This window comes from Gouania willdenowi, chromosome 11 (assembly GCF_900634775.1).
Source record: "Gouania willdenowi chromosome 11, fGouWil2.1, whole genome shotgun sequence".
NCBI classification, from domain to species: Eukaryota; Metazoa; Chordata; class Actinopteri; order Blenniiformes; family Gobiesocidae; genus Gouania; species Gouania willdenowi.
The window spans coordinates 28,488,600-28,508,696 of record NC_041054.1 but is presented as its reverse complement, the minus strand read 5'-3'; the positions used below and the strand labels follow the sequence as shown (position 1 = coordinate 28,508,696).

General features: G+C 36.0%; 1 protein-coding gene across 4 annotated transcripts in view; it reads right to left on the bottom strand.

Moving 5' to 3' along the window:
- Positions 1 to 20,097, bottom strand: part of ptprua (protein tyrosine phosphatase receptor type Ua) — a 389,498-nt gene that overhangs the window by 277,045 nt on the left and 92,356 nt on the right. For all 4 annotated transcript variants that reach the window (XM_028461775.1, XM_028461776.1, XM_028461777.1 and 1 more), the window contains exon 2: positions 12,791 to 12,919. In XM_028461775.1, the coding sequence (XP_028317576.1) occupies positions 12,791 to 12,919 (129 nt within the window). The remainder of the gene's footprint in view (positions 1 to 12,790; positions 12,920 to 20,097) is intronic.

Genomic DNA, 20,097 nt, shown 5'->3' with positions numbered 1-20,097 from the left:
ATACATATACAGCCCGATTCAACGAGCACTAGTTTACACTGCCAAAATTAAGCTTTAAAATGTAATTACAATTTTTTTTAAAAACTACAGATCCCGCAGTCTAAATGTAAATATTATCGACTATCAGGTTAATTTAATCGTGCCAACTGAAATTGTGATCACTTTTAAAATGAGATTTATTGTGCAGCCCTAGTTAAAAGTTTCAATAATGGGTCAACACGTGACATTAGGTGTGAAATGTGGTGGGAAGTGTTCATAAGTGCCGAAAATGGAGAAAATGTGCATAAACGGCAAATTTATTCAACTTTAATGGAGAAGTGGAGGAAATTGGAGTAATGCATTAAAAGTGATGAAAATAGGTTAAAATATGGCAAGTTTGGTGTAGTTGCAGAAAAAGGGTAAAAATAAGCAAAATTAGGCTGAAATTGTTAAAAAAATATTCTTAGTTTCTTAAAGGCATCTGGGGTCCCCCTCCCAGGTTGAGAATCCTTGATCTAAAATAAAGTCCCTGAGTATTAGAATGGAAGAGAAAACATTTTCTACCAGGTTTTTCCCCTGTCTTTTGCTGTCCTTCTAACACAGTGTGTGTCTGTGGCTAATGTGATGCTGGGGGTGACGCTGCCGGCCCCTGAGGACCACCAGGAAGTGCCGTCTGCAACCACCCGTGCCACACTTCCACTCATCCCATGGAGTGCGTTAGCATAGCTGCCGCTCTCACCCTCAGGAGAACAATTTACCAAGCTCCACATTACTATCACTACTATCACTCAGACATGCACTGATGTAGCGTTTCCACATCAAACCACAGCTGTGTTTAAATAAACATGTAATATGTAAAATGTCAGCACTCCTGAGTCGACACATGCCAAACGCACACAGGAAAAGCAGCGAGTGATGGGAACAAGCCGTCACTGGAGCGATGATTGAAAATGGATCCCATAATAAGACTGTCTAGCATAAATCACAGACCAACACAGGTGTGCACGTAGATGGTTAGAAGTCTATTTCAGCTTCCATTAGTGTTCACCCAGACATCAAATAAAGAGCACCGACACATTTCCTGATGACACCGACGTGAGCGGCCGTAGTGATTACTTTACAGCTCATCCCTACTTTTATTCTTTAATACAGGAGACGTTTATAAAAAATGGGATTCATTCATGTCAGCATTTGGATTAATGACCAATCTGAGCATTATTACATGTCATTTTTGTGTGGAACTTTTATAGTTTTGTGTGTTTTAACTGTCATTCAGTACATTTTTCAATCAGTTGTGTGTTTTTGTTGTTTTTGTATTGGTTTTAGTGTGATAAAATACATATTTTTGCCCCATTTTGAGTGTTTTTGTTGTTGTTTGGTGCATTTTTATTGTTTGCGCTTTCTTGGCATCATTTAATAGTGTTTTTGGTGTAAATTTGTATGCTTTTTCTCATTTTGCGTGTTTTTGTTGTTTGGTTTTGGTGTCATAAAGTACATAATTTTATTCATTTTATTTGAGTGTTTTTCTTATAATTTTGTGTGTTTTTGTTGTCTGTGCATTCTTGGTGTCACTATGTAATTTTTTCTCTCATTTTGTGTGTTTTTGGTGTCGTTAAGGGCCTGTACTACGAAGCCAGATTTCCTCTTATTGCGTTAAATTCCAGGATTTAATCAGTGTGTGCTGTCCTACAAAGCTGGCTAACATCTTATGGGACTAAATCACCATGGTAACTTAGGCTGAACGACTAACCTGTTCTGGATAAGATCTGACCTAGTACTGAAGCCCCGCCTCCTGACCAATCAGTTCTCTTATAAAACAACCTGTCCAATAAAAGGAGGATCATTGTGAATACGTCTCTGTGTGGATCTGATGTGACTCTGACAGGACAGAGAATATTTATTTTTTCATTTACCAATGACATCCTATAGGAACCAGATTTATATCTGATGGACTGACCTACATTAGACTTTCAGACTGATGAATTCATTCATTCATTCAATAATTCATGTATTCTGTGGTGATGCAAACAGCCTCCGTCTTGTAAGATCATATAAAAAATAGATATATTCCACCTTATGATGTAGGATGAGGCGTCTGCACTCAGCATGTGGAGATTAATAAATAAGAATTGAAATGTAGATACAAACATGCAAGATGCGAGTGTATTGATTCGTTCAGTGTCCATCGGTACAATTCACGGGTGAAATCGAGATGCATCGGTCACTGCGTGCCTGCATCGGTAAAATCCATGGTTGTATCCATTCATCCATCCATCCATCCATCCATCCATTTTCTGACCCGTTTGTTCCTGTTTTCAGGGTCGTGGGGTGATTTTTTTTTTTTTTCATTCTATCTTCTGTTTCTGAGGCACATTGAAAGCACCATGACTGCTTCGCATTCTGTTTTGAACACGGACTGAAAAGCCAGGAAGCACGTTGGTACCGCTACAAAGTTATAACAACATGGAGGTCAGTGAGAGCAGCAGCAGCTACAGAGTAGATTTATAAAGCACATAAAAACTTTAAATCAGACGTAGAAAGATGGTAAACTTGACAAGAATCATGTGGTGCTGCTGAAAGTTACACAAACTGAGGGTCTCACTCGTATCGATGTGGCGCTGCTGCTCTCCCCCCACCACCCCCTGAGGCTGATTGGAATTCTAACAAAACTGGTGAGAAAAGTACCTATAATAACTTTGTCCTACTCTGACAGCTACCTGTGATAAAGATATTTATTTTATTTTATTCTTTGTTTGTCTTATGGACATTAAATATGACTCCGTGAGGGTCTTTACAGCAGCTGTCACTGTTAAATAATAGTTCTCATCTTTCTTTGCACAAGCACTTGTAAAAGACCTCATAGTGAAAGGTTATTAATATTAGTATTATTCATATTATAAATGTTAATGCTACTGTATCAGCCTAATATCTGCTGTTTATATTATTATCTGTGGAATGTGGACATTGTTCTATTGAAAGTGTGACTTTAAGTCACTCATTGAGAGTGATGATGTCACTGTTTACTGTTTATGTGATAAACAGGTTCTAAATGTGAGGAACCAGTTCCTGTTCCTTATGTTGAATCTGGTTCTAAATTAGTGGTGGGAACCTCTGGGTACCTCACGATACGATACGCGATACAAAGCTCACGATAACAATTATATCACAATATGACGATACTGCGATTATCAATTTATTGGTCAGAAATCAATCTACGATAATCTATGACATAACAAGAAAAAAAATATTAAGTGAAAAAATAAAATTTTTATTTCATATTTCTGAAAGACAATAAATTGAAAAAGTGTCCTATGAACAGTGACACTATTTTAGTGCAACATTTCTGTAAATAAGTGTCAACATACCAATGTAAACCATTAAGTATCTCCAAAAGTGCTTTATGTAAACAAAAAATAGGGTCTTTATTACCAGTGACACCAGTATAGTGCAATATTCCAGTAAACAATATATTGGTTCTTTCAACAAACAGTGACAAAATTTCTGTGAAGACGTACCTGCACATTTTAGTGAAAAAGTTTTGGGGAAAAAAAAAAAATTGATACTTTGCTGCTTATAAGAAAATCAATAAATCCTCTAGTACTATACTGAATTGCAGCTTCTTATTTTCTATTTACATTTTTTATATAATTTCTTTACATCATGTAGAATCACATCGTATCGCATTGTGTAGAATTATATCAACATCAAATCGTGAACAGGGGTGAATCATATCACATCGTATCACCGTATCACACACGGACAACGACATCGCAAACGGAACAGGCTTTATCGGACAGTGAAGAGAGATCCATGTGGATCACGGATCAATGATGATCCATTGCACCGCTATTACTTCCTGTTTTTACAGCAGCACAAGTGTTGTTTTGACCTGAATTATGGATTTTAATTCATCATATTTTTAAAGAATTATTCCTCTGTCACAAGAACGCACACATCTACATTCGTAGGACAGCTTCTGTCTGACAGACAGTGTTTGGTTAGGTGAAGCCCGCTAATGGAGATAAATCCAGGTTATAATTATCTATCTTCGTAATATGGGCCCTGAGTGACAACAAAAAACTCACAGATGAGATACAATTACTTTTCATGGCCCTGCTGTGACAAAAGTTGCCCATCTCTGCTGTATGTCTATAAACTGTATTTATATATGTAAAATATACTATATGCATTGTGTCTTGGCTAAATGTTAACATTTTCTTGATAAAATTATGTGGTTGATTATACAAAGTTGAGGACAGATGGAGAAGGTGTTGGTTCATCATAATAAATCAGAAACATCTCACTGTATTCACTCTATCCTGTTCAACTGCAGAATTTTACTGACAAAACTCCATCAATTAAGTTTTTTGTCCATTAACTCACTCAGTGCCATTGACGAGATAACTCGTCATTTGCGTTTTTTCACAGGGATTACTAGAAAACACCCTGGTGGAGGTCCCTCATCAATATCTAAGCTGTGGGGTATTGTAGTGACCAACTGTGCCCTGAAGATGGCAGCAGTGCACCTTTAGATGAGAGATTAGCCACTGCTTCTACCCAGCAAAGGAGGAAGAAGCAGGAACGAGTGAGATTATGGCACTACAGAGTGATATTGTGACGTATCCAGCAGCTCACAGCTCCACATACTAACACAGAACATGTGTGGACATGAGTGGATTATTGAAAATGTTGCGATGATGAGATAAAACCATCAACAACAGGGCCAAACGGGTCATCGCTGTGTGTCGGGGTGGGGGGGGCATGGATGAGAGATCATCCGTGCTCAGCAGAGCTAAGAGGGAGAGGAGGAAAGGCGTTTATGAGACAGAAAATGGGTGGAACTCATGAATAGTGTGGCGATGGTGAGATAAACCGATTAAAAAAACAGGGATCGCAGTGACACTCTGCATGTCTGAGAGGAAGAGGAAGTTGTGTGTGTGCAGACTGACGGGAGGAAAACTTGGAGGAACACCAAAATACAGTAAGAAATCCATTTAACTCTGACATAGATAGCAAAATAATAATAACTTTCTTATCAAAAGCCTGGTTTCAGTGTTTTGGTTTTTTTTGCTTTATATAAGGAAACAATGTTCAGATGTTAGAGTTGTCACTAAAGCAAAAAAAAATACCTTTAAAGTCACTGACAGGGTTTTTTTTTTTAGAAAAATTTTTCTCAGCTTTTTGCTCTGAAACTGAAGATTTGTGTCAAACTTGCTCTATTCAACAGCTGATTACAAAAGAACGAAAGGAGCCAGAAACAAATTATTGTTTTTGATAAAAGTAGAGGCTTCAATCTTTCAGAATCTGGTGTCAGATTTCAGATAGTCATAGTAGAAAATATTCTGTGGGTCTTTAAAATCAGTCAAAATGCTCAAAAACATCTGGCACTGAGGGGTAGAAAATCTGAAAATAGCTGGCACTGAATGAGTTAAAGACAAGCGTTAGGTGCTGGAGTTCAAAGCCCGCCTGAGGAGGAAAACGTGTCCCACATCCTTTACAACTGTTTCTTTATTTCATGGCGAGCACAAATCTATCCTATTCTCTGCTTAGCAACAACCAACATTTCTTGTTTGAGCCATTAAACAAAAGCAAAAATCCAATAGCAAGTTACACTCTAGAGAGTTCCACATGTCCGCTGCAAAGAAAACGTCTTTTAAATTCTCAACAATTACATTCCATTAGTAGTTCTTCATTTCATTTACTTCTCACTGTTACAAAAGATCGTTGAGGAAACAAAGCATACTGATAATTCTGGTTTTCTTTTTTTTAAAAAGTACTACTTTAATTAAATATCCTTCCTAGAAGAATAACAAAGGTTTGGAGGTTTGGCCTTCAAACCTTCTACTGACAGTCAACAGAAAGCAACATGAAGTGTCCCAATGGGTTTACACATAATTAGTTTTCATTAAAGCTGTCATTATTTCTTTCTAAACAGACACTGGGCTCAGGTAATGAAGCTTCTGGAAAGAATACAGCGGCACCAACAAAGCTTTTCGTGAAGAACTGAGATACGACATTGATTTCAGACCAAAGCAGTTTGTGACTGTGAATATTGTTGGTTTTAAACTGTGAGAAACTGGACTTTCAGCATTGGTTTGTAAATTGTCAGGAAAAACAATTTTTATTCTGATGTAAACAAACATTCTGACAGAGTCGTGTCAAAGCACTCATCATAAATAATACATTATTATTCCTATCACTGTTGCTACGGTGACAAAAATGCAAGAACGTTTAAAATCTGGAAAGATTTACTATACCAAGAAATAGTGGAAAATAACACAAACAGATATGCATTAACTTTGTGTAAAACCCATCAAAAAAAAATAAATATTTTTTGCAGCCAAAAAGCAAATTACCCAAAATTGTAATTCAAGAAGTTAAAAGCAACATAAAGCCCAACATAATACACAACATAACTCCCAAAACACACAAATCAGCAGCAAAAATACACAAAATGACTCATAAAACATAAAATGACAACAAAGACAAACACAACAACCACTTAAACAAACAAAAAGACTAAAAAAACACACAAAACAGCACTTTACAGAATAGCTCCAAAGACACACAAACTTGACATAATGACATAAAAATACCAAAAATAACTACAAAAACACAAAAAGTGACACCAAAAATTACAGAAAAATACACACAATTGCTACAAGAACACAAAAAATAACAAAAACACACACAATGACTAAAAATGCACTAAATGACAGAAAACTGACAAAACATCAAAACCACAAAGACAAAAATATATATAATTATATAACATATATTTCCCCAGTGTTAGTGCTCAGATTGGTCATTATTCTGAATGCTAGATACAATCACAGTTTTGTGCTAGAGACTCATATCTTTGCTTCTGTTATACTGTAGCTATAACGACAACATTTGGTGTCAAAGTGGACATTTTTGGAGTCAAGGAATCCAATGAAATAGGTTTTAAGATTAAAAGTCAACAGTATTCCCCTTTTCATAATTGAAGGTAAAATATGCATTTTTTTTAATTTAAAAAACAGTCCATTCACAACTGAATAAAAAATAATAACAACATAAAGTGTTGATGGATGGAGAGCAATGGTTTCCAAACTGGTGGGCGTGACGTGATGACGGGGGTGTGAGGGGATGGGCCAACTAGAATGGTGTTAATGAACCTTGAGCATGAAAAATAGAAAACTTTTTTTTCTTTGCACTTTATCAATAAATGGCTTTTTCACTGTTCTAAAAAATAATTTATTATTATCATTTCTATGGGCTTTGAAAGAGAAGCTGAGAGTACACCTGCACGCATAAGCGCTTAATCATTTTTTCTAAGTGTTTACATGTCACGTAGACGGTGATCAATAGTGAACAGCACCTGATCGCTATAGCTCCACTCACGCCACACCTGTCACTACACTGAGCTACTTCAATTAGGTAAGTTTAGTGAAAGTTAGGCAGGTACGCATGGGAAGGACTGGTGTGTGTGTGTGTGTGTGTGAGCAAGAGACAGCAAGTGAGTGTGAAAGACTTAATAACAAGCTCACACGTAAAAATAATCACTCAACATGGTATTAGATATTTTTACTTCAAGGTGTAAGATTGAATGGAAACCAAGTTATATGATGTACGATATAAATCAGGAATTTTGAACTCTATAAAGACTGAACAGAAAGACAAGTCTGGGTAAAATTTGTTGATGCAAAATGCCTCAAAGGCACATTTATTAACACACAGCTACACAATATGTGCTACTTTTGGTCTTTTTCTACTGTAAGGGACAGCACGTGTGAGTGAGTTCTGTAGTGTGTTACTTAGGGTTGGTTTGGTCAGTAGTCCATCTAACTGTGCTTTTCATGCTGCTCTGAGGAGTAGCCTAAGTAGCAACTCCTAAAACCAGTATTTTAATACAAAAAAGGTGAAAAATATCTTGATTTTAAATGTCTCTGAAAAACATTATTTTAATAATATATTACCCAGATATACACTGAATAATGCAGACTCAGAGCACTCCATGTAACATGTCATTAATCTTAAGTTGGTTATTGTATTGTAGGTGTTTTTTTTAACTCAACTTTTGAACAGTTTTCTCATAATTCATTTTAACAGAAGTGTCCCTATTCAACATGAGGCCTGGGTTGCAATATGCACTGCGGTCAATATTCCCCTCTATAGAGTGAGCACCCTAAATCAGGACATTTTTAAAAGAAAAGGTAATCAATGGACGAGCCATCCCTGATTTCATCAGCTTCAAGAAAAATACCTTAGTGCAGTTTACCAAAAAAAACTTAAAAGCATGTTGCTGTGATATTTGATTAAACTCCAGATGTGGAGGGGAGAACATCCTCATTGCCCCCCTGGAAAAGAATGATTGTGGGAGGATCCTGGCCTGAAATAGCATCGTACACAAAACTTACAGATGTACCTATTTAATATATTTTTATTTAACATGTACCTAAGGAACATGTTTGACTGTTTATGTTCTTTACACTTGACATGCTCATGGCTTTTTGTAAATAAAGTGTATTTTGCTTAAATTATTGCATCCAGTATTTTTAAGGCTAAAAACTAACAAAATAATTTTCAAATGTTCTGGATCATGTAATGTTAAAAAAAGAAGCCAAAAATTATCACAATTTTCACCACATTTTTTTTTTAAAGCTGCCGTAAAATCAGGCATTTTTGGTTGCAAGAATTACAAAAATTGACTGTGAAATCCTGGAGGGTCTGAATATTGCCATTTCTGTTCAGGAAGCTCATTTAAATTTTTCTGAGGAATTCTGTGCTCACGGAAAATCGGAGCCTTTATGTACATTTCCAGTACAGGAACCCCTTTAATTTTTGTTGATATTTTATTTGGTAAATATTCAACAAACAAATGTGAAAATGTTTCACCAACTCCTCAAACTAAGAGTGTTTTCTTCTACAAACAGGAAACAATATCTGGTTTGTTCTGTCACTGATTCAGCAGCTCGATTGCTGCCTAGCAGCAAGCTAACTAGCAGCAAGCTAACTAGTAACTAGCTAACTAGCGGCAAGCTAACTAGCAACAAGCTAACTAGCAGCAAGCTAACTAGCAGCAAGCTAACTAGCTGCACGCTAACAAGCAGCAAGCTAACTTTCCACAAGCTAACTAGCAGCAAGCTAACTAACTACAAGCTAACTATCAGCAAGCTAACTAGCAACAAGCTAACTAGCAGCAAGCTAACTAACTACAAGCTAACTATCAGCAAGCTAACTAGCAACAAGCTAACTAACAACAAGCTAACTAGCGGCAAGCTAACTAGCTGCACGCTAACTAGCAACAAGCTAACTAACTACAAGCTAACTAGCTGCACACTAACTAGCTGCACACTAACTAGCAGCAAGCTAACTAACTACAAGCTAACAAGCAGCAAGCTAACTAGCTGTAAGCTAACTAGCAGCAAGCTAACAAGCAGCAAGCTAACTAGCTGTAAGCTAAATAAGTTATCACAGAAGAATGCCTCTTTGCACAGTGGAATACAGCAAGTTTCTCCAAAACATTTCTGAAGAGGGGAATAAAACAGAAAAACTATAAATTACTAGGTTCTTCCCATTTTCTATGGTAACGGAAAACTGACGTATAACAAAGAATTCACGTTCTGAAGCAGGAGAAATAATCTGCAACCTGCAGCCACTTGCTCCTTTTTCAGGATCGTGGACAATCTGAACTGTTCTCTTTTCCTTTTCTTTTCTTTTTTATTTAAAATTAGGCATCAACATGACATAAACAATATCACACATGGACACTTGGGCTGTAAACCACCAGTTTATATACGATACAATGTTGATTGTTTTAACAATGGTACGACAGTCGCCAAAATCACAAAGTCTGCCACGATTTGATCCGATTCAGCTAACGAGTTAGCGTTAGCTTAGCAGGTAGCCCATGAGCTAGTTAAATATGTGCAAAACAGGGAACAACGATCTATATTAGCGTGTAAAATTACTGAAACAAATAAACACTGTCAGGGTTCTGGCCAGCGCTGTTGAGCGTAGGGGACCCCAACGTTGTAATTTTGCTCCCTTACGGAGCGATGGCGCCCCCTACGCTCCGTTTTCAGCAACATTGGGGAGATTTTCTGTTGTTTTTTTCTTTTTTTATCGGTACCGTCGTAATAATTGTTGCACACTTGAAAACTAAAGGGGCTTCCAGGCGTGCACGAGTTGTTTTAACTCTCTTTTTAATCTGAACCCAGATACACAAACAATGACCACGCAATTTATTTATTACAGGCGATGTGTTTAGATGCCCCTGTTTCGCTGTCCTTGATGCTGCCTGTCTGCATCCTCCGCTTTGTAACCATAATTAACGTCCAATGTAAACAGTGCTTCCACCAGACGTAGCGTGTAGCGACACCTGAAGCTGCTGTTCATGTTTATAACTCAATGGATCATTCTACATGCGCACACATGTACACGTGCAATGTGTTCGGGCTTAAAGAGACGTCAGCTTCATTCTGGTCAGACGGTTTCGGGCTGCGTTCTCCGTTTTTTGGCCCGATTAAAGCTCTAGTGTGTGCACGTCCTCCTAACTTTTAGCTTTAAAGTAAAGCTGCAACAAAGATTAAAAACCCAACTTAAGCTTTACTTCACTAAATCTGGCCCTCAGAGAAATATACATTTCAACATCGCGCCCCACGATCCCCCTATGCTGTGAAATATTCCTGGTGAGAACCCTGACAGTCTACATATTTAAACACAGACATTACTTTAGCCACACAATGGAGGATAACATGACATTTCTGGAATGTTCCAGAACTTCCTTTTTTGACAGGAAATGACCCGTATTGAACGGTCGGGTTGGGAACCCCAAACAATATTCTTTCCCACTACTGGTTAGCGCTGTAGCACCATTAACAAAGTACATTCAGTAACACAAAGCTTGATAGAAACAATACAGATGTCGACTGATATCAACCAATGATATCGGTGGGTCGATATTATCGTCCATCTCTCAACGTTAATATCGTTGATTTTTAAACTCTAAGTGTTTTCTAAATGTTGCACTTTTAATCTTGTACAGCACATTGAAATGCTGTGTGTATAAAATGGGACACACATAAATTTGCCTCGTTTTGCAACTGAAACATGATTACAGAAAATATTTGCTGCCAACGCAACATGACACTGAAACGGTTGGAAAAGCCTGCAGAGAACAGATGTCTGTTCCACCTGTTGCCTTTCCAATCCGTGCACGGTCCAACGGAGCGAGTCGCACCACTGCAGCAGGTGGGGGTCTCCAATGGAGGTCAGTGGCACAGAGATGGGCTTCACTCAATGAGAAGTGACAGTGGAGCACATAACGCTGCCCTCAGGGCTGCTTTAAAAAGCTCTCATTTACAGCAGCTCAGTTGTGCATGAATGGAAGTGGAAGAATTAAGAAAATACACAAACACTTCTTCTCTTTCATTCAACACAATGTGATGACCAGACTACACACATTTATTTTCCTCTATTTTTATTGTTACGTATGTTGTTCTTCTAAAACAACATGTGTTGATGTAAACTTAAAATTGGAGGAATCTGAGCTTATGGATAATGGATAAAAACAACATTTGGCACCAAAAAAAACACACACTACACAACTACAAAAGTACAGAAAAAGAAAGAAAAATGTTCAAAACAAAAACTAAAAAAAATCACTAAAAATCACAAAGAACTACACAAATTGACATCAAAAACACACGACTATTACAAAAAAGAAGAAAACCATGCAAAAAGACACCATAAAACCCCAAAATGACTCCAAAAACACACAAAACATCACAACCAAATACACAGAATGACACAAAACTTACTCAGAAATACAGAAACATATACAAAGCTACATAAAAACACAAAATTGCCATCAAAAACACACAAGATGACTACAAAAATATGAAAAAGAAAAGAAAATATGCAAAAACCAAAACAATACTTCTATAACCACAATAGCACAACATAAAAACACAAAAAAGAGACAATTATAAAAACCACAACAAAAATACACAAAAATAACAGAATAAACACATTGTACAACAACAAAAACACAAAATGAGAGAAAAATATCCAAAACCACAACAAAATACACAGAATAACACACAAAACATACTCCACAAACACAAACGACAATGACAAAAATAGCAAAATATTTACAAAACGCCATCAAAAACACACAAAAAGGCCTCCTAAAACACAAATTCACAAAGAGTAACAAAATTTTGCTCTGAAAACACACCAAATTAGAGACATTCATAAAAACCACAATAAAAATAACAGAAAAAATCACATCGTACTACAACAAGAACACACAAATAGAAAAATAATACAAAATAACAAGAAGAAGACACAAAATTGACTCCTAAAACACAAAATCACAAAGAACAAAATTTAACTCCAAAAACACACACACACACACACACACACAAAACACATCGTACAACAACAAGAACACACACAAACTCATAATGAATACAAATACAAAATAACAGCAAGAACACGTAAGGTGACGAAAATGTGTTTGTGGCTGTTTTGTGTAATTTTGTCTATTTCTGTTCTCATGTTGTGTATTTTCGATGCTATTCTGTATATTTCTCTTTTATTTCTGTGTATCTTTTTTGGTCATCTTGTGTTCCTGGTGTCCCTTGTCTGACATAGTATATACTCACACATTTGTGGCACATTCAAAAATAATAACTTGTCTAATTTAATGTATATCTACGCAGCATTTGGAAAAGAGTGATTATGTGAGTAGTTATTGAGTCTTTCTTTTATAATGTTACATCTATTCCCGAAAAAGTAGATATATAACGTTGAAGAATCCTACCTCGTAGTAGATCTGGGGTTGTGTGTGGCCAGTTGTACGTCCTGATCAGCTGCCAGTCAAAGTCGTCCTCCTGACCCTGTCGGTATTCACACAAGCCTGGGTCTGAGTCCTCATCAAAGGTACAGCCAGCTACAAAACACAACACATCAAATACTTTTCATTATTACATTAACAAAACACATCAAAGACTTTTCATTATTACATTAACACAACACATCAAAGACTTTTCATTATTACATTAACACAACACATCAAAGACTTTTCATTATTACATTAACACAACACATCAAAGACTTTTCATTAATACATTAACACAACACATCAAAGACTTTTCATTATTACATTAACACAACACAAAGACTTTTCATTATTACATTAACACAACACATCAAAGACTTTTCATTATTACATTAACACATCAAAGACTTTTCGTTGTGCCATTAACACAACACATCAAAGACTTTTCATTATCACGTTAACACAACACATCAAAGACTTTTCATTATTACATTAACACAACACATCAAAGACTTTTCATTATTACATTAACACATCAAAGACTTTTCATTATTACATTAACACATCAAAGACTTTTCATTATTACATTAACAACACATCAAAGACTTTTCATTAATACATTAACACAACACATCAAAGACTTTTCATTATTACATTAACACAACACATCAAAGACTTTTCATTATTACATTAACACATCAAAGACTTTTCATTATTACATTAACAACACATCAAACACTTCATTATTATGTTAACACAACACATCAAACACTTTTCATTATTACATTAATACAACACATCAAACACTTTTCATTATTGCATTAACACAACACATCAAAGACTTTTCATTATTACGTTAACAAAGTCTGTTAATAAAATACATTTCTTTGATGGAAAATTTGATCCTGTTTTTGTTGCTGTTTTGTGTGTTTTTTCATTACTTCTATTTTTGTGTGTTTTCACATTTTTGCGTGTTTCCTTCTGTTATGTTTGTATTCCTCTTGGTTGCTTTGTGTGTTCTGATTAATTTGTGTGTATTTATGTTGTCAGTTTGTGTTTTTGTTGTTATTTTGTTTGTTTTTTGTTGTTCTTTTGTTTATTTTATTGTTGTGTATACTTTTTTGTTACATTTTCTGTTGTGTGTTTTTGTTGTTCTTTCAACTCATTTCTTTCATTTATTATTATGTTGTCCTTTTACATATTGTGTAGTAATTTTTTACATTTTTGGGCTCATTTTGTGTAAATTTTGAGTGTTTAGATTGTTTTTTTTTTTTTGCTGTTCTTTTATTTTATTGTAATTTTGCATTTTTTTTAATTCACTTTTTAAAAGTTTTTAGTTGTGTGTTTTGCTGTATTTTTTTTTTGCTTTTATGTCATTTTGTTTACTTTAATGTAACAATGTATGTTTTTGGAGTCTTTTTGTCATTTTGAAAATTGTTCTTTTAAGTATCTTTATTGTCCTTTTGTATATTGTACTGTAATTTTTGTCTGTTTTTGTGTATATTTTGAGTATTTCGATCGTTTTTCTTTTGTTCATTTTGTACTATATATATATATATATATATATATATATATAATTTTTGTTTTCCTTTTGTGTGTTTTGTTGTATATTCTGTGCTTTTTCTGTAATTTAGTTTATGTTTGTTCTTTTGTTTATTTTAATGTAACTATGTATGTTTTTGAAGTCTTTTTTTATTTTTTTGTTGTCATTTTGAGTATTTTTGTACTTTTTGTGTATTTGTTTGTCCTTTTGTACATTTTACTGTATTTCTTTGTATGGTTTTGGGGTCATTTTTGCCACGCCGCCACTTGCCCATCAGTGTCCTAATATATCAGCATTGGAGAACATTTTCAACTAATTTCCAGCTAATGTTTTCCAGTAGGGGGGAGCCAGGACCTGGCCCGCCATCTCCACTCTTTTCTGCAAATTCAGTGTGATTTGGTGCAATTAGGCCTGTGGAGTGGAAGTGAAAGTGAAAGTACAGCGACAGGTCAGTGATACAGACATAACGGACATAATGGACAGCAGCAGAATCAGACTTTGTACAGGGGCAGCTTTCAGCCTGAGAAGGTGACCCGACCCCGTCTTCGTCTAATGGTTCCATTCACTATTCTGCCATTATCTCACCAAGCACAGCTCGCCTCCGTTATTATTGGAGATACGGAGCGTTTGGATCATCTGTCATATCTGGAAAAGGTAACTGTCAAGTTTTTCCTTTATCTCACATCGATTTACATGCATTAAACCACGAGGTGGATGATGGATGATGATGCAACAGTTTACAGCTTTGTAGAAATAGCACAAGAAAAAATAAATAATAAATAAAATAAAGCCTATAGAAAAACATTGGGATTACAATACATGAAAATCACTGCAAAAAAACACAAAACTGCAAAATTACAAAATTATAATACATTTTTAAACTGCAAAAATACACAAATTGACACCAAAAACACAAAACAACAAAAACACCCAGAATGACAGAAAAATATGCAACAATGGCTCTAAAAACAACACCCTCACTGTGATAAAAGTCGCCCATGTCTGGTTTACATGAAATGTAATGCTAAAGAACAGGTTTTAATTGTTATGCTTGTATTGCTTGTATTGGCAGCTCATACTGTGAAATATTAGGAGTAAAAACAATATATATTCAACAAAACATGTGAACATAGCAAACATTCTCAATGTGGTTCTCCTGGTTTATTAATAATAATAATAATAATAATAATAATAATAATAATAATAGTGCGAGGTCATGAAATATGTTTTTTAATTCTTCATATTTTCAAAGAATTATTCCTTAATTTATCTGTGATTGTGATTGGTCTGACGCTGTAATCTCCTCCTCTGTCACTAGAGCACACACATAGACAGGCTGAAATCAACTCACTTAACCTAGTGAGTTGTAATCTACATTCGTAGGACAGCTTCTGTCTGACAGACCATGTTTGAAGCCCAGTAACGTCGTAGTATTGGCCCTGAACGCGTATTTGAAGCCTCTAGATGTAAAAATAATACCAGTGATCTGAAACTGTGTTCTTCTGTCCAAAGCTTGTGTTGTGACCTTGGGTTGAAAACACAGCTTCATTGGTACTGATCTCCTGCTCATGGAAAGCCTGGGGCTGCAGCAGCTCAGAATAACTGTGTGAGGTGAAGGTCAGGGACTTCTTTACAAGACATATTGACATTGACCCATTTACTACGAGCTATTTCATTGGTTTGTAACACAGGCCAATGAAGCTAAAGCTGTTTGAGCTGATTTCACTCCAACAACAGTGTTTGAAGGCTTTGGCAGCTCATCTGGAACACGACTGTACCACTGCTTCTGGTGAAGCTCCATCTGTTTTCTTTGGTAATGTCGACTTTTAAAGAATGAGGAAACAGTGTGTTCTATTAAAACAACAAAAAAAAACTAGCAGGGAAGCTAATTCTGGAACGCTGCTTCCACCACTCATTCCTCCTTCCCCTTCTTCCCGTCTTTCCCGTCCTTCCCGTCCGCCTGCAGCCCAGCGAGCGTTTCCGGCTGTGTAAGCAGATCACAGCTTTAATTGCCTACTTGTTGTTGTTGCCAAGCCCAGTGATCGGAGGATGAGAGAGGCGCCCATTACACTCATTAAAACTTTAACTTCCAAGTCTCCTTTCTTTCACTCAAATGAGCTTCTTCTTTTTAACTGAAGGATGAACCGTTTCTTATTTGTATTGATTTCTACTTTCCCTGTATTTTGATGTTTGCAGTTATTGCTTAAAAATGAATTAAACTTTAACAATGTTGTTACCAAATGAGCAAATGGGGTAAAACAGTGAGTAGTCTGGTGTGACATCGATGAACAGAAAGCGCTATAAAGTGTAGGGCCTTTGATTTCCTGTGATCGCGGTAAAAACATTGAACAGAAATAGCAACCTTTTTTTATTCAGCTGGTAAAAATAAAAGTATTGAAGTTAATCACTTACTTAAGTAAAAGTAAAAAAAAGTACATGCTACTAAATGTAATTAAGTAAAAAGTAAAACAAATGTCCCTTCAATAATAAGACAGGGTTTTTAAACCAGCAAAATAAAGAACTTGTAGAAAACTGGTACATGGAAACAAGTTAAATATGTTACATTTGAACACTTGGAGAATTTAGCACTCATACATACAATATGTAAATAAAATGTTTTAAATAAAATGTTTAACATGTCTAAAAACTAGAAAATGTGAACAATAAAAATAAGCAGAAAAAACTGAAACTACCAAACTTTTGCTTCTTTTTACGTTGTGATGTCATCTTCAAATGTAAGGAGTAGAAAATACAGATACCCAGAAAAAAACTACTTAAGTACAATAAAGAAGTATTTGTACTTTGTAACTTGTCACCTCTGATATGCAGTAGGATCTTTCTGCTGATATATTTTAATAAAATCCACCAGGATTTAGTCTCTTTCAATGCATCTTTAGGCTCTCTTCTCTTTTCCTTGTGGATTTGGTCAAAACAAAGCGGCATCTTTAATCATGTGAGTAAAAGTACCACAATGACATGACATCGTCTGTAAAAAACAACTCATTAGCTTTCAGAAACTGCTATTAATTGCTCTATCAGAGATATTCTGCCAGAGTTACATCATTTAAATTCATGTGTTCCCCTAGATGCGTTCAGGGTCCCTGGGAAATTTGGATGAGCTCGTAAAATCCGGCCAGGCAGTTCGGACAAGACATTAAAAGAGGACACGTCCAGGACGGATGGTCACCCTAGACAGTAAGACGTACTTTTACTTAAGTACAGTAATTAAGCAGGATGTTCAAGTATGTATACTTTACTTTGAGCATTATTTCTACATTTGAAAGACAAATATTTTACTTTTTAGCAGAGGTGTAAAAAGTACTGACATATGCTACTCAAGTAGAAGTACTGTTACTAACAAAAAATTAAAAAAAACCCAGCTAATGTCAAAATAATTACATTTTGTTGATTAATTATTTACATAATGGCCACGTTTACATGGGAGCTTTAATTCCTCTTTAAACTGACCATGTAAACACTTCATTCCTAATGCTAATTTATTTTCAAATTAAACTTAAATCCGAATTAGGTGGCTGGTTTATTTCGATTTTAATTCCGAATTAGATAATTCCTTTATTTTGTTAACACTTAATTCCCCTTTAAGTTAATTCCGGTCGTTGATGGTGATCATTACATTCGGAATAACTAATTCAGAATTAAAAAACATCATGTAACCGTGGCCATTGTAAGGAAATGTGTGAACTCTGAAACAAAATAGTGGAAATGTTTGAAACAGAAAATTGGAGGCTCTAAAAGTCACATGATTTTAATCCTCCTCGGTTTCTCAAGGAAACAAAGAGATGGAACCCAATAGGTGTTTGACTGGCATGTACCTTCTCCCTTCTCCCTGAAAGCTAAAGAGTTAATCGGCCCAACAACAAATTGAGCATGGAGTGAGACACCAACACAAGACAAAGTTCATCTACGACTCGTCTTAGATAAAGAATATCTTTTTCAGCATTTGCACCTTCATCAAAGATAGACAATCTACTGCTCAGGCCTTAAATTGTTGCACCATTTCATCGTATTTAATACCCATGAGACTAAATATTTCATTTTTTGATCCTTGTATGTGGGATTCAGTCAGAACAAATGATGGTAATAAATTATTCACAGTCCTGAGAAAAAAAGCTTTGGATAAACTAACACTGGATTTTATTCTCCACTGAATCACTTTATTATTGCACTGGAACTTCTTTTCTCTCTTTTTCCTACCAGTAGTTGATCCGTTTTGTGTGATCATTGCCTGAGTTCTTAAAGTAATTCATACTGTCAACATTTGAAGAATTATATATAGACATAATCACAGCTTTAACAAAAAACTAAATCAAATGTATGTATCAATTTGTCTATCAAAACTTCTTGACTTTTATCTCCTAAAAAGAGATTTCTACTCATCACCATGTGAGATATTTATTAATATTACAAAACAATTATCAAATCAAAATGTTTCATTCAGTTCAGGTGCTTTTGTAACATTTCAAATATTTTCCCACTTTTTAAGATGAGTCAGCATCTCTCTCCGTTAGCTCCGCTATACAAAGGTTATACTTACTCTGAGGGGTTATTTTAACTCCTAGGGATTATACTGACTCCGAGGGAAAAAACTGACTGAGGGATTTTACCGACTCTCAGGGGTTATACAGACTCTCAGGGATTATACCGACTCCGAGGGATCATACTGATTCCGAGGGGCTACACTACAGGATTATACTCACTCTGAGGGATTATACTGACTCCAAGAAAATTATACTTACTCCCAGGGATGATACTGACTACTCACTGACTCACTGTTGCACTGACTCCAAGGGATTATACTGACTCCGAGAGGGTTGTATTAAATCCAAGGGATCATACTAACTACGGTAGGGGTTATACTCACTCTGAGAGATTATACTGACTCCAAGGGGTTATACTGACTAAGAGGGATTATACTGACTCTGAGGGGTTGTACTAAGGATGATAAAAACTGCTTTGTGTGGCAGTTTTATTTTATGCATTCTCGTGCATTTTCTGCAGGAACTGCAATTCATCTAATATTGATTAAAATTCCTTTTAATTAAGTTTGTTTGATGTGAAATCAGACAGAAAAGCACTGCTCCTAAAAATAGTGGTGAGGCAGCTCGAAGGGAGACAAAGGGTGACGGGAAAGAATGGGCCCAAGTGTCTCAGCTACAAACACATGACTTGGTTTACATTCCACAGCAAGTGGCCACAACCCTGACATACGGTTCAACAAAATAAGCCGATAATAAATACATTTTGATGGAGTAGGAGGAAAACACAAGGCTCTTCCACAGCATTTATCCTGGAGCGGGAAAATAAATGAGAGGGTGCGTGAGTCAGAACAAAGTGGGCTGGGTGAAGAGCTCTCAAAAAGGAGGCAGATATGGAAAGCTCGGAGCCCGGGCCAGGAGGGGCGGAGATAATGAGAACAAATCAGTCTGCTGCACAGCATGTACAACAAGACTCCAAAGATACACACCAGCATCTCAATTCTGCAGCGTTGTATTGATCGAGCAGTGCGAGCGCACTTCTTAGACGGCCTTAAATCATCCATGTGCAGATTTAACAAGGACACTTGATCACAAGAGCTCTGTGTAGAAAGCACTTATTAAACAGTGCAGAGTAAAAGTCGTTGGCGTGGATGGTTCCTATTTAAAGGCCATCATTGGCTTCACTGTTATTGCTCTTTGTAAACAGAGGATTGGATTTATTGAGCATAAACAAAAGTGAAATATCATAT